Below are 26,392 nucleotides of genomic sequence, written 5' to 3'. Positions count from 1 at the left end.
ACTCCATCTCAAAAAAGAAAAAAAAAAGAAGTTGCCACTAGTTGGCTGAGCGCGGTGGCTCACGCCTTTAATCCCAGCACTTTGGCAGCACTTTGGGAGGCGAGGCAGGTGGACTGCTTGAGGTCAGGAGTTCGATACCAGCCTGGCCAACTTGGCAACACCCCATCTCTATTAAAAATACAAAAATTAGCCGGGTGTGGTGGTGCACGCCTGCAGTCCCAGTTACTCGGGAGGCTGAGGCAGAAGAAATGCCTGAATCCGGGAGGCAGAGGTTGCAGTGAGCCGAAATCGCGCCACTGCATTCTAGCCTAGGTGACAGAGTGAAACCTTGCCTCAAAAAAAAAAAAAAAAAAAAAAGTTACCTCTAGTTTAAAAACCCTGAAAGATTAAGTGGTATAAACTGAACATACCATTCATGTTACAATTAAAATAGTCTTCACTTTGACGGTTTAGACAACACAAACACCACTGGAATTGAAACTCCATAAGGGCATTTTTGTTATGTTCAATTCACCACTATATACCAAGGGCCTAGAATGGTACTGGGCATATGAAGACACTCAGTATTTGTTAAATAAATTCAATAAGTGTAAATGTTTAATAACTGATTCATTGTAAAATAACACAACTTTTTTTTTTTTTTTTTTTTTTTTTTTTTAAAGACAGGGTCTTGCTCTGTTACCTGGGCTGGAGTACCCAGCGGCACAAACACAGCTCACTGCAGCCACAACCCCCAAGGAATCCTTCCACCTCAGCTTCCTGAATATTTGGAATCATAGGCACGTGCCACCACGCCTGGCCTAATTTTTAAATTTTTTTGTAGAGACTGAGTCTCGCCATGTTGCCCACGCTGGTCTCCAACTCCTGGGCTCAAGCAATCCTCTCATCTCGGCCTCCCGAAGTGCTGGGATTACAGATATGAGCCACTGTGCCTGCCCTAAATAAAATACATAACTTAACCTAAAAGCAACAGAACAATATGTAACACACATTTCCCTAGTCTTCACAAAGATAAAACCTGCATTCAAGAAACAAACAAACGAACAGTTATCTGAGCTAAATTCTGTCCCTCAAAAATTGCCACCAAAAACCAGGTTGAGGAGAAGTCAAATTCATGAAAAGAATTCTGGGTCCTAATAGGCTGACATATTTTAGTCTTTTGGCCCTGTTGGTATTCCTCAAGTGAACCATGTTGAGTATCTTTGTGTTCAACTTGCAGTAGGGCCAGCCCAGATGAAGAAAACTTTAAACATAAAGTAGATGGGGGAAAAACGGCCAAACTGGTTTACATTAGTCTTAAGTGCCTTCTATTGGGCTAACAGAGTGTTTTGTTGTTTTACAGAGATGTATGTTTTCATTTGCTGTAGCCCTGTGAAGTAGGGTTCCCATTTTATAAATGATCATATACATAGTGTCAGAATCTAAATTCAAAGTCACATAGCTAGTAAGTGGCAAAAGTTGAATTTCATGCTTTCTATCTCTGAGCCCAAGCTTTAATCACTATGCTTTATTATCTCTTATCTTGAAAGATATCACTGCCTTAGGACTTAGGGCAGTAGGTTTCAGCCATATCTGAAACATTTAAAAAGTTTTAAAATATAGATGCCCAGGCTCTACCCTACAGAAATTTTTGATCTTACTGGTCTTAGACAGGATCCAGCATCCATGCATATTTTGAAATGTTCCCCAGGTAATTCTAACATGGAAACAGGTTGCCAACTACTAATCTAGACAATAAAGGTCTTTGAAAGTCATGTTAAAGATCTACTTTAAGATATGTCAAAAGAGTACAAAGATGAAAGTAAGCCAGTGTCATAGTCACCTATTTCAGTAAATGGCAGCCAGAATCTTCACATTTCTGTTGAGGTTTAAATGCCTCACCAGCTTTTTTTTTTTTTTGAGATGGAGTTTTGCTCTGTCACCCAGGCTGGAGTGCAACGGTGCAATCTCGGCTCACTGCAACCTCCGTCTCCCAGGTTCAAGCAATTCTCATGCCTCAGCCTCCTGTTGGAACTACAGGCCCATGCCACCATGCCTGCCTAATTTTTTTTTTTTTTCCCATAGAGACAGGGTTTTCACCATGTTGGCTAGGCTGGTCTCGAACGCCTGACCTCAAGTAATCTGCCCGCCTTGGCTTCCCAAAGTGCTGGGATTGCAGGGGTAAGCCACTGTGCCCAGCCTCATTCTTTGGCTTCTTACTTTTATGGAAATCTCCAAAGAGCATATGAAAAGCCAGGTCAGCTTTTGGACATAAGAACTTTTCTAGGCCGGGCGCGATAGCTCATGCTTGACGACACAGCACTTTGGGAGGCTAGGCGGGAGGATCACTTGGATCACTTGAGCCCAGGAGTTTGAGACCAGCAGGGGCTACATGGCAAAACTCCAGCTCTATAAAAATACAAAAAATTAGCTGGGTATGGTGGTATGTGCTGTGGTCCCAGCTACTAGGGAGGCTGAGGTAGGAGGATCACCTGAGCCCGGGAGGCAGGGGTTGCAGTGAGCTGAGATCAGACCACTGCCACTGCCACTGCATTCCAGTCTGGGCAACAGAGACCCTGTCTCAAAAAAAGAAGAAAAAAAGTCACTATGTAAAAATGAAAGGAGGCCCTCAGAGGAAAAAATTAATTACAAAATACCCTGCATCAAAACAGGGTTTCAACAGAACAGAACTGGCAGTGGCAGGTGGTCTCCTCTGGGCATATTTTAATTTGCCAATTTACAATGAAAGGTAAACCTGGTAAATTATCAGACCCCTAGACAACTGGGGAAACTGACAAATAACTTTGTGCGTCAGTTCATACAGCAAATACTTACTGATTACCTACTGAGTACCAGGCTCTGTTCTGGGATTCAAGATAAATAGTGAGTAAGTTTCTGCCTTCCAAGAGCTTATAAACCACACACATATATAAAAGGGTAGTCAATACAATTGTCAGAATGTTGACCTGAAACAAGGGCTGGATGAATCACCAGTTACCTCAACTGAAAAAAATTAGTGACATAATTTCTATCAACTGAGATGGCTCAAAATTCTAAGCTCCAAGAAAATGTCTGTCACTCTGGAAGGATGTGTACACTTGGGTCACTTGTGTTCTGGGTGTGGCAGACCCAAACAGCATTTAACTGGGTATAAACTCAAGGGAGGGCCTTCATTTAACACCTTACAGTTGGAATTTTACTGAGTACAAAGAGTTGGTACCACCTGCTGAAATGGGTGGCAAGTGATGTCTGCTGAGAATTGTAAGCAACCACAAACATTATGAATTAGCTTGTACAACTTGCTATGCCAGAAAGTAAGACTCAGCTGGGGGGAAATGTGGATCTAGAGTCTCCCAAAACTCATGGTAGAACCCACGGACTAGAATTTCAACAGCAGAGGGCGGTGCACCCGACTTCACAAAGAGTTTTACAGACTGGGGCCCCCCAAGAATGGGCAACTGGACTCCTGTACGAGCTGAAACGTTTTCAATGAACCCAACGATCGCCAAGTACACTAAGTGTTCAGCATTGGACTCATTTGGCTGTTTTCCATAACCTCTACTTTGGTCTGACCGTTAAAGCTCCCTTGCGGATACTCTGACCTTACAGTCAGAGTGGGGACGGGATGGGGCGGGGGGAGGGTGGTGCGGGCTCAGGGAAAGGGGAGAGAACGAAATCAGCCTATCAGGCTTTCTAAAAGAATGTTTATCATTGGTTCTCAGACAGAGACTTAAAATTGTAAGGGGGTCATTCTCCTGAAAGATAACCCGGTTCTTCTTGCCAGTGACATCGCTGACACTTTACAAGTTGGGGAGGGAGGTAGGGGGAGGGGAGGAGGGTAAGGAAAACTAATTTTGTGGATTAACATGGGTCCCTCTCACGTCAAAACGGGGTTCCAAAGAAACCAGACGCCACTCCTTAGCTAAGTTTCACCCAAAGTCTACGACCCAGGCCGCTCGTTCTGTCCTCCCCAAGTCTAGACTCCAAACTTTCTGCCCCTCTCACGGCCCCCCGGCCGTGGAACTCCTCCCGGCACGCCGAGTTCTGCTCACCAAGAGCCTCGAGGGCGGGCGCGGGCAGGGCCAGAGCGAGGGTCGGCGGCTCCCGGTCCCCCCCCCAACAGCTGCCCGTACCTGTCCAGCATCTGCTGTAAGGCTTGGTCCGGCATCTTCCGCGGAGCCGGCGCACTCGGCCCTCCCCAGTGGACCCGCTCAAGGCCAGGCCCAGGGACAATAGCACTGAGAGACGGCGGAGTAGGCCGCAGTCCGGCGGCAGCCGCGAACCAGTCACCCAGCTTCCCGGGGCAGCTGCGCTAGCCGGGCGGCGGCGGTGCGGGGCCTGCGGGCGTCCGGTGGAGGCGGCGGAGAACGAGGAGGAGGAGCCTGAGGCGGGGAGGCGGCGATCGCGGCCCGGGTTCCTGTCCGTCGGCCCGAGGTTCCGGTCCATGGACCGCGGGCGCCGAGTTGCTGCCGGCGGAGGAGCTACCTTTGTGAGGTAAGAGTCACCGCCTCCGTGCGCGCCGGGGTTACGACGCAGGGCGGCCCAAAGCAGCCTGGGAGATGTAGTCCTCGGACCGTCCCTGCTTAGAGGCTGCACAGCCTGCCCGGACCAACGCCTCCGCGCCCGCCGCCGTCCGGCCGGCGCCCTCCCGTTTCCTTCCTCCAGGGGCAAAAAATGTCTTTCGGGCCGCTTTCCAGGAAGCAGCAGGATGCGCCGCTCCACTGTCAGTAGCAACAAGGTCAGCCCTCCCTGCCTGTTTCTTTTTGCCTCCGCTCTAGCCCTCAGGTGGGACCGAGCCAGGTGAGGGGAGGGGGCTGAAGGGCCATTTCTCATCAGGGTCCCCAGCCCCGGCCGTGGCGTCAGGGCGGGCAGTGGCGGCATTGGGGGTGGCAGTAACTCCTTCCGAAGCCCCCGGCGCTGCAGCCAGCCTCTCCTGCGGCAGAGCCCATTTTGGGGGAATTACACCACCCCCGCAAGGGGTCGGCTGCTTTGGTGCGTGAGGTTTTTCTTGAGGGGGCGGGCAAGTCGGGACTGCCTGGACCAGACGGCTTCCACCCGAGTCTCTCAGTGTGTGTTTGGGGCTGGGGAGTGGGGGGAAGGAAAGATGATTCTCTCCCTCTCCAGGAACCTTAATGTGCTTGGGCTTTCCAGGGCTCGCCGACAGTCTCCAAATGGAACACGTTGGTGAATAAACAGCTCTTGCTTACTCAGCTGTGGGTTGTCAGGGATGTTTGTTTCTCTCTGCTGCTGGTCACTGTTAACCGTTTGTAGTCGCGTTGACACCTTAAAGCAGGTGGATTGGGAGTGGCGGGGGTGAGGGGGAATCAAAAAGGAGAAATCATCAATCACTCCTTGGGTCAGCTTCTGACGTTCGAGGGATAGCTTTGGCGGGAGGAAAGAGCTGTTGGCTCAAATGAATGCGTTTTTTGGACGACCTGTGGCATTTTCTCTAGGGTTGTGACTGGTAGGACGCTGGTAGTTTTCCCTTGATTGTGTCTAATTTCTGCTGCAAGATGTTTGATTTTTTAAAAAATGAAAATGTGTTTTTAAAGCTCTTTTTAAATGTAGAGTTTTACAATCAACTTTTCATTATCTGTTCAAAATTTACGAAGTATATTTGAACTAGAGCGTTCATTGCTGGGAAAAAACAAACCCTCAAAAATGTGACCAGAAGTTTACTTGGCCTCCAATTTTTGAAATATGCTTTTGAGAAACAGCACCCCCCCACCACACACACACACACACACACACACACACACACACACACACACGCCTCCTAGGGAAAGAAAATGAGTAGTATAATCGGGATGTCTAATATTTTATATATATTTGTATTATATATATTACATAATACATAATGTAATATATAATATAACATATAATATATTATGTAATATATACATATGATATTATATGATATGTATTATATATATATTTTTGTAGAGACGTGGTTTCACCTTGTCGCCTTGTTGCCCAGGCTGGTCTTGGAACGCCTGGGCTCAAGCGATCCACCCGCATCAGTCTCCCAAAATGTTGGGATTACAGGCGTGAGTCACCGCATGTGGCCAGTGTCTAATATTTTATTTAATTAATTTATTTTGAGAGTCTTGCTGTGTTGCCCAGGCTGGAGAGCAGTGGTGCTATCTTGGCTCACTGCAAGCTCCGCCTCCTGGGTTCAAGGGATCCTTCTGCCTCAGCTTCCCAAGTAGCTGGGACTATAGGTGTGTGCCACCACACCTAGCTAATTTTTGTATTTTTTAGTAGAGACAGGGTTTCACTATATATTGTCCAGGCTGGTCTCGAACTCCTGACTTCAGGTGATCAGCCCGTCTCGGCCTCCCAAAGTGCTGGGATTACAGGCCTGAGCCACCGCGCCCAGCCTGTTTTATTTTTTTTGAGACGGACTCTTGCTGTGTTGCTCAGGCTGGAGTGCAGTGGCACCATCTTGGCTCACTGCAATCTCCGCCTCTGGGTTCAAGTGATTCTCGTGCCCCAGCCTCTGGAGTAGCTGGGAATACAGGCTTGTATCACTGTGCCCGGCTAACTTTTGTATTTTTGGCAGAGACGGGATTTTACCATGTTGACCAGGCTGATATTGAACTCCTGATCTCAGGTGATCTGCCTGCCTCGGCCTCCCATTGGGCTGGGATCATAGATGTGAGCCACCATGCCCAGCCCAGTGTCTTAACATTTTAAATTATTATTTTTTGCTCCTTGTGCTGTGTCAGTCTAACCTTATCGTGTACTTATTTCTTAAGCAGTTGTCAGCCATAGGAGTTGAAGACATACTTTCTGCTTAAAAACAGAATTTTATCCCAGCATATGGATAAGTACACAAGTACAAACTCCGAGACTCTAAGATCTTACCCAATGTTAGAAAATCCATTTCAACTGAAATTGGAAAATATGATACATTTTGTTGATAGTGTGCAAATTGACCTTATTATACCAACAAATGGATTTTATGTTTGCATTTTTATGAAAAGTCAGCTTCCTGGCTGTGTCAAAAACCTTTTGAAGTAAAAAAAAAATCCTGTTACTGGTCTAAAGAGTGATTAGCATGTGACCCAGTAATTCCACTTCTAGGTATTTTTAAGAGAAATGAAAACATATATCTACACAAAATCTTGTTTGTGAATGTTTATAGCAGCATTATTCTGTTTTTTTTTTTTTTTTGACAGGGTCTCACTTTGTCATCCAGGCTGGAGTGCGGTGGTGCCAGCTCACTACATCCTCAGCCTTGGGTTCAAGCAATCCCCCTGCTTAAGCCCCCCAAGTAGCTAGGACTACAGGGGCGTGCCACCATGTCTGGCTTAAAAAAATTTTTTTTTTGTAGAGATGGTGTTTTGCCATGTTGCCCAGGCTGGTCTCGAACTCATGAGCGCAAACAATCCTCCCACCTCGGCCTCCCAAAGTGCTAGGATTATAGGCGTGAGCCACAGCCCCTGGCCTACAGCATTATTCTTGATAGCCAAGAAGTGGAAACCCAAATATCCACCAATTGATGAATGGATAAACCACATGTGGTATATCATACAATAGAATATTATTAGGAGAAAACAAGGAATAAAGTTATGATACATGCTATAACATGAAAGAACCTTGAAAACATTATGACAAGTGAGAGGAGCCGGTCACAAAGACCACATATTGTATGATTCTATTTGCATGAAATGTCAAGAACAGGCAACTCCATAGAGACGGAAAGTAGGTTAGTAATTGCATAGGGCTGAAGGGGTTGGGGAGAAATGGGGAGTGACTGCTAATGAGTATGAGTTTCCTTATTAGAGGGATGAAAATGTTCTAGAATTAGATAGTGGTTCTGGTTATATAATTTTGTGAATTATATCACAAATAAGATAAAATTAGATTATGGTAATAGTGGCAAAGCTCTGTAAATATACTCAAAAAACCCATTGTACACTTAAAATGGGTGAATTTTAATGTTATGTAAATTACATCTCAATAAAGCTTTTAAAAGAGTAATTAGCTCCACATAAAATGTTCATAAAGGTATCTAAAAAGAAACATATAAACAGATAACTGATAGTTCTTTATTATCAAACTTTGCTTCTTAGTAGTATGGGCAAAAATAGTGATTCATAAAACTCAGGAAATAAATCCTAACATTTGAAATGGGTGACACATATTGTCTGAATTTCAATATTGTTTGTCAACTTTGTTTTTTGTGGCTCTTAGGTTTTCCAGTAAGACTTAGAATAATTGGAATTACAATATATTCTATGATTTTGAAGGAAAAAATGTCTCAATTATTTAGACCTTAGTCTGACCAAAACCACATTGAAATGCACTCCTGCATTTATACATAGGGTTGAAAATCTATGATAGTGGCGCATACCTGTAGTCCCAGCTACTCAGGAGGCTGAGGTAGGAGAATTGCTTGAACCCGGGAGGCCGAGGTTGCAGTGAGCCGAGATCATGCCACTGCACTCCAGCCTGGCAACAGAGTGAGACTCCGTCTCAAAAAAAAGTCTATGATAAATGATATTCAGCCGAGAGAGTAACCAGCATGACTATAGCCAAAAACATCTTTTTCCTCAGAGATATATTTTGAAATAGAAATTAACCTACAGAAAATATTTAAAGATTCTCCCGAGTTCACAGGACAAGAACAAAACTTGACAATGTAAAGTTCTAAAGAGTTGGGATTATAGGCACACACCACTATTTTAATAATTCTGTAATGGATTTAGAGATAACTATGAACTGCTGTAAATATGTCAGAAAATTTAAAATAATATATCACTCTAATGTTCTTCCATCACACTTGTTCTGAACTGTCTACCAAAATGGGGCCTGGAGTATTCCTTACAGAAATGGTATAATATTTTTAGGTGCCCTCTAAGGAGAGCTGTCAATTGCCAAATTTGGTGATAAGCTGCAGGCTGAGTCCTCATTCCAAGCTACAGAAAGTTTTTTTTTTTTTCATTAATTCCTTCAGCAGGTGTTTCCAGGAAATATATGCATAGGTACGCTAGTAGCAAATTAAACTATACAACTATACCTACTTTTTTTTTTTTTTTTTGTATATAGAGTCTTGCTCTGCTGCCCAGGCTGGAGTACAGTGGTGTCATCTCAGCTCACTGCAACCTCCCACTCCCAGGTTCAAGTGATTCTCATGCCTCAGCCACCCAAATAGGTGGGATCACAGGTGTGCATTACCACGCCCAGCTAATTTTTGTATTTTTAGTAGAGATGAGGGTTCTCCATGTTGGCCAGGCTGGTCTCGAACTCCTGACCTCAAGTGATCCACTTGCCTTGGCCTCCCAAAGTGCTGGGATTACAGGCATGAGTCACTGTGCCTGGCCTATAGCTACCCTTCAGAGGCATACAATCTACATACCTAAATATGTTTGCATTTAGAAAAATAAATGCAGGCTGGGCATGGTGGCTCATGCTTTTAATCCCAGCACTTTGGGAGGCTGAGGCGGGCAGATCACGAGGTCAGAAGATCGAAACCATCCTGGCTAACGTGGTGAAACCCTGTCTCTACTAAAAATACAAAAAATTAGCTGGACTTGGTGGCAGACACCTGTAGTCCCAGCTACTTGGGAGGCTGAGGCTGGAGAATGGCATGAATCTGTAAGGCAGAGCTTGCAATGAGCTGAGATCGCACCACTGCACACCAGCCTGGGACAGAGCACTCCAGCCTGGGGACAGAGCAAGACTGCTTCTCAAAAAAAAGAAAAAAGCAAATAAAACAGGATGTAATTCTGTATAATGATAACATGGCATGATAGCATTTGAGGAAATGTCAAATAAACGGCATAGAAATTTAGAGTGATGTAGAAGTTCCACTGGAAACTGTTGTGGACTGGTGCGTTAAAGAGAGCTTTGTAAAACCCATTTAGGCTCTACTTTGTAGCAAGAGGAGTAATTATGTGGGTGAAGAGGTAAAGAAGGATCTTGGGTCTGGGTGAGGATGAAAGGATGTAAAGAAAGAAGTCATCCTTTATAACTTGAACTATAGATCTCTGTTATGTAAGTGGAAAATACAAAGCGCTGGTGCTGTGGTTTGAATGTGTCCCTCAATGTTCATATGCTAGAAACTTAAATTTTGGCTGAGCACGGCGGCTTACGCCTGTAATCCCAGCACTTTGGGAGGCCGAGGCAGGTGGATCACTTGAGGTCAGGAATTGGAGACCAGCCTGGCCAACATGGTGAAACCCCATCTCTACTAAAAATAGAAACATTAGCCAGGCATGGTGGCGTGTGCCCATAATCCCATCTACTCGGGAGGCTGAGGCAGGAGAATCACTTGAACCCGGGAGTTGGAGGTTGCAGTGAGCTGGGATCGCACCACTACACTCCAACCTGGGCAACCAAGTGAGACTGTGTCTCAAAAAAAAAAAAAAAAAAAGAAAAGAAAAGAAAAAGAAAGAAACTTAAACTCTAATGCAGCAGTCTTGAGAGATGGGATTTTTAAGAGGTGATGAGGTTGTGAGGGCTCTGCCCTCATGAATGGATTAATATAGTTATCAAGGGAAAGAGTTCATTATCTTGAGAGCAGGTTTGTTGTAAAAGTGAGTTTGGTCTTCTCTTGCTCTCTGTGTCGCACTTTCACCATGTGATTCCTTCTGCCGCATTATGGTGCAGCAGGAAGGCTCTCACCAGTTTCTGCCCCTTGATCTTGAACTTCCCAGCTTCCAGATCTGTGAACCAAGTAAATGTCTTTTCTTTATAAATTACCTATTCTCAGGTATTCTGTTATAATAGCATAAAATGGATGAAGACAACTGGTTAAATCGGAAGAATAGTTAAAAAACCTTGAATCTATTTATTGATTGTATGTGGCAGGCACTAAGCTAGGGACTAAAGATACAATGATGAGCAAAAACAAGCACAGTTTTTACCTTGTTTGTGGGGTTTATAGTTTATCATGAGAGGGATTATCACATAAATAAATGTATCAAATTTCAAATGTGGTACATAGTGTTATGAGTGATTATAACTAGGATTTGACTTAGACCAGGAGGCCGTGGAAAGTTTCTCTGAGGAAGTGTCTGTTATACTGAGACCCCAAGAAAAACAGCATTAACTAGATAAAGGGAAGAGGGAAGAACATTCCAGGCCAAAGAACAGCGTGTGCAAATGCCTTGTGAAGGAAATGATGAATAGAAGAACTGAAACAAAAAGGAGATCTTGAGGCAAGAGAAAACCAAAAATATCACCGAGTGACCGGCTATGAAGCACAGAGCTTTGTATGCCAGTTTAAGGTATTTTGCCCTATCCTAGGAGAGGAGGAAGCTGCTTGTGGGAGGGTTTAGGCATAGGAAATAGATCCCATTCTGGCCTGGCGTGACGGCTTATGTGTGTAGTCCCAGCATTTTGGGAGGCTGAGTTGGTCTGATCACGAGGTCAAAAGATGGAGACCATCCTGGCCAAAATGGTGAAACTCCATCTCTACTAAAAATACAAAAACTAGCTGGGTGTGGTGGTGGGCGCCTGTAGTCCCAGCTACTCAAGAGGCTAAGGCAGGAGAGGCCTGAACCTGGGAGGCGGAGGTTGCAGTGAGCCAAGATTGCACCACTGCACTCCAGCCTGGCGACAGAGTGAGACTCTTGTCTCAGGAAAAAAAAAAAAAAAAGAGACCCCATTCTGAGCCAGGCACAGTGGCTCACACCTGTAATCTCAGCAGTTTGGGAGGCTGAGGCAGGTGGATCACCTAAGGTCAGGAGTTTGTGACCAGCCTGGCCAACATGGTGAAACCCCGTCTCTACTAAAAATACAAAAAAATAGCTAGATGTGGTGGCGAGCATCTGTAATCCCAGCTACTCGGGAGGCTGAGGCAGGAGAATTGCTTGAACCAGGGAGGCGGAGGTTGCAGTGAGCTGAGATCGTGCCACTGCACACCAGCCTGGGCCACAGAGTGAGACTCTGTCTCAAAAAAAAAAAAAAAAAAAAGAAAAAAGAAACAGACCCCATTCTGTAGGAACTGGGAAGTTAACTTGTAGTGGTTCCTAAACCTGCTATGAGTCAGAAAACTGCCCTGGAAATTTTGATCTGTATGCCCTGCAGTGGTGCCTAATTAGCTGTCTTTTTAACAAGTTCTCTAAGTGATTTTTAATGTTAGAGAATCTCTGCAAAGATAACGTAGGTTTGAGTCTTAACATTGATACTCAGAAGCTTGGCGATTTGATTTGGGCAGGTTACAGAATCTCTTTTAGTCAGATTCCTCATCTCCAGCGGAAGTGGGGAGAGTTATAGAACCTCCCTTTTTGAATTCCTGGGAGGAGTAAATGAGAAAATTCATTTAAATTGTTCGGTATAAGGCCAGACATGTGGTTAAGGGCTCTTAATAATTATTACTGACATTTCTTCAGAGTTCTTCAGTAAAGGTGAGAGTGATTTAGGGGAATTTTTTTTTTTTTTTTTTTTTTTTTTTTTTTTTTGAGACAGTCTCACTGTCGCCCAGGCTGGAGTGCAGTGGTGAAATCACAGCTCACTGTGGCCTTGCCCACCGGGCTCAGGTGATCCTCCCACCTCAGCCTCCTGGGTAGCTAGGATTACAGGCACATGCCGCCATACCCAGATAATTTTTTGTATTTTTTGTAAAGGCAGGGTTTCCCCATGTTGCTCAAACTGGCCTCGAATTCCTCAGCTGAAGTGATCCACCCACCTCGGCCTCCCAAAGTTCTGGTATTACAGGCATGAACCACTGTGCTGGCTGATTTAGGGGATTAATCTTGGAGTGGTATGTATGGTGGGTTGGAAACAGAAATGAGTTAGGCCTTGGCTAGGTCTGAGTAACTTGACCGTGGTCTGTAAGCATTTTCAGAAGTTTGCTTTCACATGGCTATTAGTTTTTGATTATCCTTATATAGGTTAAGTAGTTGAAGTGGATAATGTCCCTGTTACTCTCTAAAGGACATTAAGAGGAGACTTCGGTTCCTAGAATATGTTTTACTGGTTTAATGTCTACAGTATTTTCTTTCTTTCCTTCTTTCTTTCTTTCTTTCTTTCTTTTCTTTCTTTCTTTCTTTTTCTTTTCTTTCTTTCTTTTTCTTTCTTTCTTTCTCTTTCTTTTCTTTCTTTCTCTCTTTCTTTCCTTTCTTTCTCTTTCCTTTCTTTCTTTCTTTCCTTTCTTTCTCTCTCTCTCGCTCCCTCCCTCCCTCCCTCCCTCCCTTCCTTTCTTTCTCTCTCCTTCTCTTTCTTCCCCTCTCTCTGTCCCTCTTTTCTTTCCTTTCTTTCCTTCCTTCTTTCTTTCTTTCTGATGGAGTCTTGCTCTGTCACCCAGGCTGGAGTGCAATGGTGCAATCTTGGCTTATTGCGGCCTCTGTCTCCCAGGTTCAAGTGACTCTCATGCCTCAACCTCCCCAGTTAGCTGGGATTACAGGCACGTGCCACCACACCTGGCTAATTTTTGTATTTTTAGTAGAGACGGGGTTTCGCTATGTTGTACAGGTTGGTCTCAAACTCCTGGGTTCAAGCAATCAAGCGATCCACCCATCTTGACCTCCCTAGGTTTTATTTTTATTGGTACCTTTGCCTGTTTTTTTGCTCTTTATTTTTTTTTTCCCTCCTGGTGAGGTTCTTTACCCTAAATTGATTTATAGCTGTTGCTCCTAAAACTTGACTTTAAAAGTTTGCTATTATCCCAAACCTCTGTTGATCTCAAGCCTTTACAGAAATTAGTAGTGGTCCCTGCTCACAATGGCAGATCTTCTGTTGCAAGGAATAAAGATGGCAATGAATGTATAGTATGAAGTGCTATAAATAGACATACGCTGGAGTACTGTGAAGGAAAAATGAAAGTGGATTATCAAAGGGGGACGATAGAGCTTTGGAAAAACACAGACTGCAGCCATTGTGTGTTACCTAGAACTCAAACAAATAGGAATATAATTTACTGAAAAATAAGGAAAATCAAGCAACATTTTGGGAATGTGTCAGAAAGCAAGTATTAAACATTTTGGGCCCTGAAGCAAAAGCCAGGGTGTTCACTGATCTGTTATTTCCAATTGCAGCTTGCTTGTAAGAGGAAGAGAAAAAGACCATTCAGGAATAGAAGGGAACTTCCTCAACTTGATAAAGTGCATCTACAAAAAAATCCATAGCCAACATCATGCCTGATGGTGAAAGATTGAGTGCTTTCCCCCTATGATCAGGAACAAGGCAAGAATATGTCCTCTTACAACCTGTATTCAACATTGTAGTGGAGGTTCTAGCCAGGTCAATTAGTCAAGTAAAAGAAATAAAAGGCATCCACATTGGAAAGGAAGAAGTAAAACTATCTCTATTTGTGGATGAAATGATCTTGTGTTTAGAAAATTCCAAGAATCAAAAAAAGTGAAAACACCTGTTAGAACCAATAAATGAATTCAGCAAAGTTGTAGGATATAAGCTCAATGTGCAAAAATGTATTGTGTTTATGTAAATTAGCAATGAACAATCCAGATATGAATGGAAAACAGTTTGATTTATAAAGGCATTACAAAGAATAAAATGTTTAGGAATAAATTTAACACAAGAAGTGTATAACATCTGAAAAGTAAAAAATACTGTTGTAAGAAATTAAAGATATAATTAGAAAGAATCTCATGTTCGTTGGAAGATTTACTGTTTTTAAGATGGCAGTACTCCTCAAACTGATCTACAGATTCAGTGCAGTCCCTATCAAAATTCCATCTGACTTCTTTATAGAAAATGACAATCTAATCCTATAATTTGTATGGAAATTCAGGTGGTCCAGAATAGCCAAAATAATCTTTTTTTTTTTTTTTTTTTGAGATGGAGCCTCGCTCTGTTGCCCAGGCTGGAGTGCAGTGGCACGATCTCGGCTCACTGCAACCTCCACTTCCTGGGTTCAGGTAATTCTGTGCCTCAGCTTCCGGAGTAGCTGAGATCACAGGCGCCCACCACCATGCCCAGCTAATTTTTTTGTATTTTTAGTAGAGATGGGGTTTCACCATCTTGGCGAGGCTGGTCTTAAACTCCTGACCTTGTGATCCACCCGCCTTGGCCTCCCAAAGTGCTGAGATTACAAGCGTGAGCCCCTGCGCCCGGCCTTTCCGTTTTTTAAGGCAGAGTCTTGCTCTGTCCCCCAGGCTGGAGTACAGTGGCGCCATCTTAACTCACTGCAACCTTCACGTCCCGCTTTCAAGTGATTCTCCTGCCTCAGCCTCCTGAGTAGCTGGGACTACAGGCACTTGCCACCATGCCCAGCTGATTTTTGTATTTTTAGTAGAGGTGGGGTTTCACCATGTTGGCCACGCTGGTCTCGAACTCCTGACCTCAAATGATCCACCCACCTTGATCTCCCAATGTGTTGGGATTATGGGCGTGAGCCACTGCGCCCAACCACCAAAAGGATCTTGAAAGAGAAGAACAAAATTTGAGGACTCACATGTCCTGATTTTAAAACTTCCTATTAAGCTACAATAATCAAGACTGTGTGGTGGTGGCATAAGAATAGAATTTAGGCCGGGCGCGGTGGCTCAAGCCTGTAATCCCAGCACTTTGGGAGGCCGAGACGGGCGGATCACGAGTTCAGGAGATCGAGACCATCCTGGCTAACACGGTGAAACCCCGTCTCTACTAAAATACAAAAAAAAAAAAAAAAATTAGCCGGGCGAGGTGGCGGGCGCCTGTACTCCCAGCTACTCGGGAGGCTGAGGCAGGAGAATGGCGTGAACCCGGGAGGCGGGGCTTGCAGTGAGCTGAGATCCGGCCACTGCACTCCAGCCTGGGCTACAGAGCGAGACTCCGTCTCAAAAAAAAAAAAAAAAAAAAAAAAAAAGAATAGAATTTAGATCAGTGAAACAGGATGAAGAGTCCAGAAATAAGCCCTTACTTTTATAGCCAATAGATTTTTGACAAGGATGCCAAAACAATCTAATGGAGGAAAGAGTAGTATTTCTAACAAATTAAGCTGGCACAGCTAGATATCCTCTTGTGAAAGAATGTTGTTGCATCCCTACCCACATCAGAAGCAAAAATTAATTCAAAATGGATGAAAGACCAAAATGTAAGATCTCACACTATATAACTCTTAGAAGTAAACACAGGCATAAATCTACATGACCTGGGATTAGACTGTGTTTTATTAGATTAATAACAAAAGCATAAGCAACAAAAGAAAAAATAGATAAATTGGACTTACTCAAAGCATTTTTTGCTGGAAAGGATAATATTAAGAAAGTGAAAAGACATGGAATGGGAACAAATGTTTGAAAATCATATCTGAAAGGGAATGTATAAAAAATCTCTTCAACTCAATAATGTAAAATAATTAAAGGATCTGAATAAGTATTTCTCCAAAGAAGGTATATAAATGGCCAATAAGTATGTGAAAAGATGGTCACCATCATTAATCAGAGAAATGTAAATCAGAACCAAAATGAGATACCACTTCACTCTCACATAGGATGGCTAATAACAAGAATTGGCAAGAATGTAAAGAAATTGGAACCCTCATGTACTATTAGTGGGAGGTTAAAATGGTACAGCTGCTTTGGAAAACAGTCTGGCTTTTTCTCAAAATGTTAAACATAGAGTTACCATATAGCCCAGCAATTCTATTCACAGGTATATACCAGAGAAATGAAAACATATACCTACACAAACACTTGTACATGAATGTTTTTACTTTTTCTTGTTATTTTACAAGAAAACCAAAGAAATTACATGAATGTTAATAGCAGCATTATGGGCCAGGTGTGGTGGCTCACACTTGTAATCCCAGCACTTTGGAAGGCCAAGGCGGGTGGATCACCTGAGGTCAGGAGTTCAAGACCAGCCTGGCCAACATGGCAAAACCCTATCTCTACTAAAAATACAAAAATTAGCTGGGAGCGGTGGCAGGTGCCTGTAATCCCAGCTACTTCGGAGGCTGAGGCAGGAGAATAGCTTGAAACTGGGAGGCGGAGGTTGCAGTGAGCTGAGATCGTGCCATTGCACTCCAACCTGGGCAACAAGAGCAAAACTCCATCTCAAAAAAAAAAAAAAAAAGCATCATTATTCATAATAGCCAAAAGTGGAAACAACCCAAATGTCCATCAACTGATGAATGGATAAAATGTGGAATGTCCATACAATGGAATATTTGATAATGAAAAAGAATGAAGTACTGATACATGCTATAACATAGATGAACCTGGATGAACCTTGAAAACATTTTGCTATGTGACAGGAGCCAGTCACAAAATATCATATATTCTATAATTCCTAGGCAAATCTACAAAGAAAGTAGATTAATGGTTGCTTAGGGCTGGAGAAGTTGGAGATTTGGAGTTGACAACTAAGTTGTATTGGGGTTTCTTTTTGGGGTGATGAAAATGGTCTAAAGTTGATTATAGTGATTGTTGCACAGCTCTGAATGTACTAAAAGTCACTGAATTGTACACTTTAAGTGAGTGAATTATAGCTCCATAAAGCTGTTATTTAATAATAACACCAGATGCAACCTTAAAATCTGTTAGTAGACTTTCTACTCAATAATTTATGACATACCCATATAACATGAGCTAGTAAACAAATGAGATATTTCTATATAGGCCAGTAATGAAAAGTTGCCCAGAATGTGGTATCCATCATTTAGGATTTTTTGTTTCACAGAAATCAGCTCTAGCTAATTGAGTACTGACTTGGGGTTGTTTGGTCATGTCTGGAGACATTTTGATTGTTAACACTGAGAGATGTTACAGGCGTCTGATGGGTAGAGACCAAGGATACTGCTAAACATACTATGGTGCACAGGAGAGCCACTCACAACAAAGGATGATATAGCCTAAAATATCAACAGTGCTGAGGTTGAGAAACCCAGAGCTAACTTAAGCAAAAAGGAAATTCATTGGAAGGACATGGGTGAGCTCACAGGATTGAAGGTAAGGCATGAGAATCAAGCTGGGAACAGTCAAGTAGTGGCCGTCCCTGAGAATTGTGGTAGCAGCAACATTCCATGCTCTCATGGGTTCAACCCTGTTTTTATTCTGCTCACAGTTCAAAATCTAAGGAGGGAACATCTCATCAATCTTCCTTGCCATTTAGCGAAGTGAGGACAGTATACCTTAAATAAAGGCAACTCCTCAGAAGGAACTACATTTATTTTATTTTATTATTATTTTTTTAAGATAGAGTCTCCCTCTCTTGCGCAGGCTGGAGTGCATTGGCGCAGCCTCGGCTCACTTGGTTCAAGCAATTCTCTTGCCTCAGCCTCCTGAGTAACTGGGATTACAGGCATACACCACCACACCCAGCTAATTTTTGTGTTTTTAGTAGAGACGGGGTTTCACCATGTTGGCCAGGCTGGTCTTGAACTCCTGACCTCAAATGATCCACCCGCCTCGGCCTCCCAAAGTGCTGGGATTACAGGCATGAGCCACCATGCCTGGCCCCAGAATGACATTTGTTATCAGGTACTTGTTGAGCATATACTTATATTCCAGGTACTATTTAGGTGATGAGGATGGCATAGAGCAAAATACTAAAATACCCTTGTAGTGTTTGTATTTATATGATGCTAAATTGGGGCAAATCTTTAAGTAATAAAGTGGGCAAGATAATAACCAAGGTGAAGTATAAAATAATATCAAGAGCAGCCATGTGTGAAGCAGTTTTTGAGATGCCATAACTGGAAGGAGATTGACTTTTGAGAAAAGATGACGCTGCACTCAGGGAGCACTTGTTATTCAGTAAGCGTCTACTTACTGAACATCTACAATGGGCATGTGCTGGGCCCTTTACATGCATTATCTCAGATCGTGACAACAACCCTTTCAGGTTGGTGGATACGTCTTTCATTTCATAGATGAGAGAATTGAACATTGGAAAAATGAAATCATAGCAAGTAAGTGGCATGCCTGACATTTGAATCAGCTGACTTCAGAAAGTATAAGAGTATGTGAATAGTTAACAGTAGAAGTGATTTATTACAGGAGCAATCACGGGACTACCAATGATTAATTTCTGAAGAATTTTACAGATAGGTACCCTAGGAGCTCAGGGAAGGGAAAAGAAGTTGCTGCATGTTAGAGTGGTCTGGGAAGATGTCCTAATAGAAGACTGGTTTGAACTGGATCTTCAAGGAGGAGTATATATAAAAGAGCAAGGAAAAGTGTCAGCCTTTCCTGAATGCCTACTTGGGACCAGAAACATCTCACATAGGCATCATAGCTCCATTTAACAGGTGAGGAAACAGAGGCCTCTCCTTACCCTCACCCTCTGCCAGGAATAGGCAACTAATAGGTATTAATTTTTGTCAATCTGATAGGTGTGAAGTGAAATTTTATTGTTATGGTCAAATGTTTACCTCCATTTTATGACATCTGGGTTTTAAATCTTGGGTAGGATAAATGAATTGATAGAAGAGAAAATATACATAATAAACTGATAGACCAAGACACACCTTTTTTAGAGAATGGGTATTCAGCATAAGTAGTTTTCCTCTACTTGAGGAGTTTTAGGCCTTTATGAGGGTATTATATCTAATTTTGGACTTTATTATAGCTAAAATCTTGGTAAGTCTGAAGACAATCGACCTTCAATTGATCATTTATTCAGCATTATTTATTGAGCTTCAACTATATACCAGATATTGTAGGAGATATTGGCGATACAAAAATGTTAATAATAAACGTATCAGTAATTATACAGTTGTTATACAGTTTAACAGAAGAGACAAGTATGTAGTGACATATTTACAGTATATGGATCTAGACAAAAGGCCTAGATGGGAAAAAATAAAAGAATAAAATACAATATGTGAAAATGTGAGCCAATATATTTACACACTCCCAGAATCCTAGGTGTTCTCCTGGAGTCATCTTTCTCTCTTACCACATTCCCCTACCCACCAGTCAGTCACAGATCTGGTTCATTTATCTCCTAAATATCTCTCAAATCCACCTATTGTTTTCATTTCCCTTTCCTTTACCCTTGTCCAGTTGACCAGCATCTCTTACCTTGGAGTAATTACCAGTGTCATATTTGGCCTCCCCGCATTCACTTTCACCTCTTTTCGACTGATTTGGCAATTGGCCTGTCCAGTCCATTCTGCTCCATTGACTACCCAGTAGAATGACCTTTTAAGTAATGAACTCCTGATCGTGTTACTCACCTTATTAAAATCTTTCTGTGACCTGTTTAAATCCTGGTGAGCTGGTAGAAAGCATAAATTTAACAATTTTGGAGAAAAGGAAAATAATCCATAAATTGATCTTTGCTAAAATCTAAGTTTCATGAAGGCAAGGGTGTGAGACTATACCTGTTTTGTCCTTTACTGTATCCACAATGCCTAGCACAGAGCCTGGCCCATGGAGGGTGTTCACTAAATGTTTGGTGAAATAAATAAAAGAGACTTCTAAGGATAGAATGAACTCTGTAATGTTGGATTGGAATTGAAGATATCAATACATACTCTTGAGTTTATAGCTAGATACCCACATAGAGATGTGTGCCTGTATATGGTTTCTAACTCTATCTAATGAGAGGGCATTAGGCAGTGACACCCTAGAAGCAATGAATATGCCTAGTGTTATCTCCAATAAAGGGAAACAGATCTTTGGAGAAATTTGCTGATTGCAGACTGTGGCGGGAAAGGTACCTAAGCCTGGAACATCTGCGGTGCCAGAAAAGAAAGTGCTAAAAAAATGATGGGATAGAATAGAATAATGAAAAAAAATGGTGAGAGTCTGTCCAAAGCTAGTAAGTTATCTCAGTTCACAATCAGTTACAGATCAATCTCGTTGTTCTACTCTTTCTCCCCCTCTCACTACCACACTTGACTAGTCTTAAAAAAAGTAATGGGGCCATGCTTAACCCCGGAGCAACTGGAAGGGACACCAATGACCAAGTCAGATATTTTGAACAACAAAATAATAATAGTAATGAATTATAACCCATAGAGTAAATACGAATCCATTATGGACCCATAGAAATAAATATTAATTATTTATATCTACTGATAAAAATAAATGAATAAATTAGGGGAGGAGGAAAAACCCTTCCTTATAGTAGCATTCCAATTAAGGTAGAAGGGTTGATAAAAATATGAAATCACCATTTGCAAACACCACAAGAATAAATGATGCAGGTAAGAATCATTAATGGATGCTAAAATTAGTGGGTGAATGTTAACAGGATATTTACATAGACGTGTCTCCTCAAAGATATTTAAGTAAAAAGGGCAATATAGTAGGTGTTTTATAGTGGCCAAATCTGGTAGACATTTTTTTTTTTTTTTTTTTTTTTTTTTTTTTGAGACAGAGTCTCGCTCTGTCGCCCAGGCTGGAGTGCAGTGGCGCAATCTCGGCTCACTGCAAGCTCCGCCTCCCGGGTTCACGCCATTCTCCTGCCTCAGCCTCCTGAGTAGCTGGGACTACAGGCGCCCGCCACCGCGCCCGGCTAATTTTTTGTATTTTTAGTAGAAATGGGGTTTCACCGTGGTCTCGATCTCCTGACCTTGTGATCCGCCCGCCTCGGCCTCCCAAAGTGCTGGGATTACAGGCGTGAGCCACCGCGCCCGGCCGGTAGACATTTTCTTAACCAAGTGATCAAAGTTAAATAGCCGCTGTGGTTTAAATCCACACCATGTTCCTTCCGATATGATGCTCTGAGAAGGATGTAACATCTCTTCTGTGATATTATTGCAAAAACTATGTATGACCTAAGTTCAATCATGAGGAAACATCAGGTAAACCAAAATTGAGGGTCATTCTACCAAATAACTGGCCAGTGCTCTTCAAAAATGTGAAGGTCATGAAAGACAAAGACTGAGGAACTGTCCCAGATTAAGAGAGACTACAGGGACTTGACAAGTAAATGGAATGTGTGATGGTGAATTGGAGTCCTGGGTGGGACATTAGTGGGTCAATTGGTAAAATAATCTCATGATAATAATATTGAATCAGTTTTAATTTCCTGATTTTGATCATTATACCATGATAATATAAGATGTTAACATTTGGAGAATATGGGGCAAAAAGTGTAGAGGAATTTGTTTTTGTAACATTTTTGTAATTCTGAAATTATTTCAAAATGAAAAGATATTTGTTTGTTTGTTTGTTTTTTGAGACAGAGTCTTGCTCCATCGCCCAGGCTGGAGTGCAGTGGTGCGATCTTGGCTCACTGCAACCTCCGCCTTTCAGGTTCAAGTGATTCTCCTGCTTCAGCCTCCCGAGTGGCTGGGGCTGAGACTGCAGGTGCCCTCCACCATGCCCGGCTAATTTTTGTCTTTTTAGTAGAGACGGGATTTCACCATGTTGACCAGGCTGGTCTAAAACTCCTGACCTCAGAGGATCCACCTGCCTTGGCCTCCCAAAGTACTGGGATTATAGGCGTGAACCACCATGCCTGGCCAAAAGTTTTTTAAAAAGTAAAATAGAGTCAGATCCAGTGGTGCATCCCAGTACTTTGGAAGACCAAGATGGGTGGACCACTTGAGCTCAGGAGCTTGAGATGAGCCTGGGCAGCCTGGCAACACCCCATCTCTACAAAAAAAAGAAAAAAAAACCCCAGAAATTAGCTGGGCATGGTGGTGCACACCTGGAGTCCCAGCTCCTTGGGAGGCTGAGGTGGGAGGATTGCTTGAGCCCGGGAGGTTGAGGCTGCAGTGAGCCCAGATCACACCACTACACTCTAGCCTGAGCAACAGAGTGAGAACCTGTGTCCAAAAAAAAAAAAAAAAAAAGTAATATAAAAGTCACTTCTAATGGCCTTGTATTGCCCTTGCTTACCTACTAGCTTCTTTTTCTCTTCTACCCACTCCTGTTTCCCAGTTGAACTCTGAGCTCTAGCACCTGGCTACTGACTTTCTTTAGTTTCATGAATGTACCACCTCCTTCTCCTTCAGATCCTAATGCTAGGAAGAAGCATGGTATTCCCTTTGCATGGAATGCACTTCCTTTGCACTTTATCAGTTTGTTCTTTAAGGCTGATGTTACTCTAGAAAATCCTTTCTGACCCACTAAACCAGGGGTTTCATATGTCTGCTACTTTTTCATAGCATTTTAATCACAACTGCCATGAAATTATTCATCATGGAATTGATTGAAGTCTGTCTTATTCACGTGAAGTTAATGTCCATAAGAAGATAAGAGGAAATTTATCTTCTCGCTCAATACTGTTTCCCTAGTACCTTGCATAGGCTCTCAGTGACTGTTTGAGGAATTAATGCAAGGGATGCCATGAACATCCTCTTACCTGCCTCCCACCCGCCGTAACAACTTGATAAAACTGGAGACAGGAGAATTTAAGTTTGAAAAGATGAAGGTGGGGACCAGAATTGGTGACAGTGATCACCGAAGGAGACCTAGGATTTGATAAGGGAGGAGGAAGAATAAAAAAATAACTCAGCCGGCCATGGTGGCTCATGCCTGTAATCCCAGCACTTTGGGAGGTAGGTGGATCACGAGGTCAGGAGATTGAGACTGTCCTGGCTAACATGGTGAAACCCCGTCTTTACTAAAAATATGAAAAAATTTAGCCGAGTGGCGGGTGCCTGTAGTCCCAGCTACTAGGGAGACTGAGGCAGGAGAATGGTGTGAACCCACGAGGCGGAGCTTGCAGTGAGCTGAGATCCGGCCACTGCACTCCAGCCTGGGCGACAGAGCCAGACTCCATCTCAAAAAAAAAACAAACAAACTCAGGTTTGGCTGGGTGCGGTGGCTCACACCTATAATCCCAGCACTTTGGGAGGCTGAGGTGGGCAGATCACCTGAGGTCAGGAGTTCAAGACCAGCCTGACCAACATGATGAAACCCCATCTCCACTAAAAATACAAAAAGTACCCGGGCACAGTGGTGCGTGCCTGTAATCCCAGCTACCCGGGAGGCTGAAGCAGGAGAATCACTTGAACCTGGGAGGCAGAGGAGATTGCACCATTGCATTCCAGCCTAGGCAACAGAGTGAGACTGCATCACAAACAAACAAACAATTTGGGTTTAATCATCAGCTGGGTCAAGATGCACAGTTGAAATGACACTTGAGTCACTTTTCCAGCAGCATGTATAAAAAAGTATTCCCAAATCTTTGAACATGAAGATTTTGTTTATTTTTAATAAAAATACTGTATATACACGGTGAAATGCTATATTCCATGGCTGTATTCCATATTTATGCTAATTAGCATATTTGGTATACTAAAACTTCCTATAGTATTTTAATAAAATTACTATTTGCCCATGGTAAAACACTTTGTGCCGTGATGGTAGATACTGTGCTGTTTCAGCCCAAATCCCATCTTCATGGGTGATGATCCCTTAGCTGCTGGGAATTGTAGCTGTTGATATCTTGAAGCCTTTTTTTTTTTCCTGGGCATTGCCTTAGGATATAGAAAACTGTCTTGCCCAAGGTTGTGCTCCCAGGAGCCCATCGCCAGTGACTGGCTGATGCAGGGTACAAAGATCCAGCTTCCCTGCTCATTTGAGGATGTGACTGAGGGATCATTCCAGTTCCAGAGCTCATCACAGAATCAACTGAGGACTCAGTTGCAGCTATAGTAGGGGTCAGTGTCTCCCTGTGACTAATCCTGACTTCCCCATTTCATTGCAAGTGTATTTGCTAATTGTGCCCTCCTGAAATTTCTTGCATGCAAATCTTGGTTTCGTAGTGTTTCCAAGGAACTCAACCTATGAAACTCCCCAGTTAATCTCCCCACCCCTAATGGTTGCCATCATGGAAACCTCTTTCTGTGTCTATTATGTTTTGTTCTGCTACCCCCTCCCAAATGTTTAATAACTTTTAACAGATATACAAAAATGTACCCAAATTAAATGTACACTTAATGAATTTTCAAAAATGTTCAGTAGTGTTTTTATGAACGAAAGAACAAGAAAATGAATTCAAGTTGTGTGAGACCAACCTATGTTTACAACCTCCTCATGGTGAAAACTTTGAGAGAGAAGAGTGTGTTGCCAAGGGAAGTTGGAAGTTTCTCAGATTTTAAAAGAGCAGTTTTCTTTTGGTTGACTGCAGTACACTCAGAGGAAAATTAGAGGAACATTTTATTTTTTTACTAGAGATGGAGTCTTGCTACATTGCCCAGGCTGGTCTTGAACTCTTCTATTCAAGCAATCTTCCTGTCCCAGCCTCCCAAAGTGCTGAGATTACAGGTGTGAGCCACATCACCCGGACTAGAGGAACATTTTAAGTATACTTTATCATGCATTTAGGTGAAGAAGGGAAAGTAATGAATATCAGGAACAGGTGATATTCACAGAAAAACTGTGAATCATTTCACTAGGAAGAGAGGAAAAAATATCAAAAGTTCAAATATCTACAAATCAAACATGTCAAAATGTTGCAAAAATTTGATTAACCAAGATTATTCTATCCATCTAGCTTAATAAAATGTATAGGTCGGCTGGTTGCGGTGGCTTACGCCTGTAATCCCAGCACTTTGGGAGGCTGAGGCAGGTGGATCACAAGGTCAAGAGATCGAGACCATCCTGGCCAATATAGTGAAACCCATCTCTAATAAAAATACAAAAATTAGCTGGGCATGGTGGTGCGTGCCTGTAGTCCCAACTGTTTGGGAGTTGGAGGCAGGAGAATCGCTTGAACCTGGGAGGCGGAGGGGGCAGTGAGCCGAGATCATGCCGCTGCAGTCCATTCAGGCAAAAGAGCAAGACTACGTCTCTAAATAAATAAATTAATTAATTAATTAATTTTATATATCAACACAAGCTCTTTTGATTTTAAAGGAAAATTTCAAGAATCCTTCCATGATTTTATTAACCAATAATAAACATGGCTTTCATTGAAGGTGTTCAGTTCACATCCTGTTCAGTCATTTCCATCTCTACCACCAGCATCACACTCGTCCTTACCAGCCTGGGTGATATAATAACCAATTTCCTAATCTGTTTTTGTTTCTACTCTTAACTCTGCCACAGTCTGTTCTTCACACAGAGCCAAGGTGACCTTTTTAAAGCATAAATCAGATCATGTCACAGCTCTGCTTAAAACTCTCCAGGGGATTCCCATCACACTTAAAAAAAAAAAAAAATCTTAGTCTAAAAGGTCCCCTCTATGATCTGGCTGCTGACTGCCTTTCACACCTCATCTTATATTGCTTTCCTTCTGGTCCACTTACCCTCTAGCTCCAATAGATTGTGTGTTCCTCTAAAGCAGGAGTCTTGGCAGAGGCCAAATTTTTCTGGAGACCTATTTTTATACTGCCAAAACTAAGAATGGTTTTTATATTTTTAAAGGGTTGTAAAACAACAAGAACAAAAAGAATATGCAACAAGAGACTTTCTGTGACTTAACAAAGCCTAAAATATTTACTATGTAGTGCCACAGAAGAAATTTGCCAACCCCAGCTTGAAAGCCTTACTCTTGCATTAGGATTTTCACATTAGTTGTTCCCTCTGCATCCTCTACCACTAGCCATATGGATGGCTCTTTCTTTTAATTCACCTTTCATCTAGTCAAGGAGGCCTTTAATGACCAC

The 26,392-nt window shown here is 42.6% G+C and overlaps 2 protein-coding genes across 4 annotated transcripts in view; one reads left to right on the top strand and one right to left on the bottom strand.

The window, feature by feature from the left end:
- Positions 1–4,475, bottom strand: part of MARCHF5 (membrane associated ring-CH-type finger 5) — a 56,588-nt gene extending 52,113 nt beyond the window's left edge. The window contains exon 1 of the mRNA XM_050804451.1: positions 4,113–4,475. Within this exon, the coding sequence (XP_050660408.1) occupies positions 4,113–4,147 (35 nt within the window). The 5' untranslated portion in view covers positions 4,148–4,475. The remainder of the gene's footprint in view (positions 1–4,112) is intronic.
- Positions 4,476–4,624: 149 nt separating this feature from the next.
- Positions 4,625–26,392, top strand: part of CPEB3 (cytoplasmic polyadenylation element binding protein 3) — a 242,406-nt gene continuing 220,638 nt past the window's right edge. For all 3 annotated transcript variants that reach the window (XM_050804449.1, XM_050804448.1, XM_050804444.1), the window contains exon 1: positions 4,625–4,717. The gene's annotated coding sequence lies outside the window, so the exon portion shown is untranslated. The remainder of the gene's footprint in view (positions 4,718–26,392) is intronic.

This window comes from Macaca thibetana, chromosome 9 (assembly GCF_024542745.1).
Source record: "Macaca thibetana thibetana isolate TM-01 chromosome 9, ASM2454274v1, whole genome shotgun sequence".
Taxonomy (NCBI): domain Eukaryota; kingdom Metazoa; phylum Chordata; class Mammalia; order Primates; family Cercopithecidae; genus Macaca; species Macaca thibetana.
This window is presented reverse-complemented; position numbering and strand designations above follow the sequence as displayed.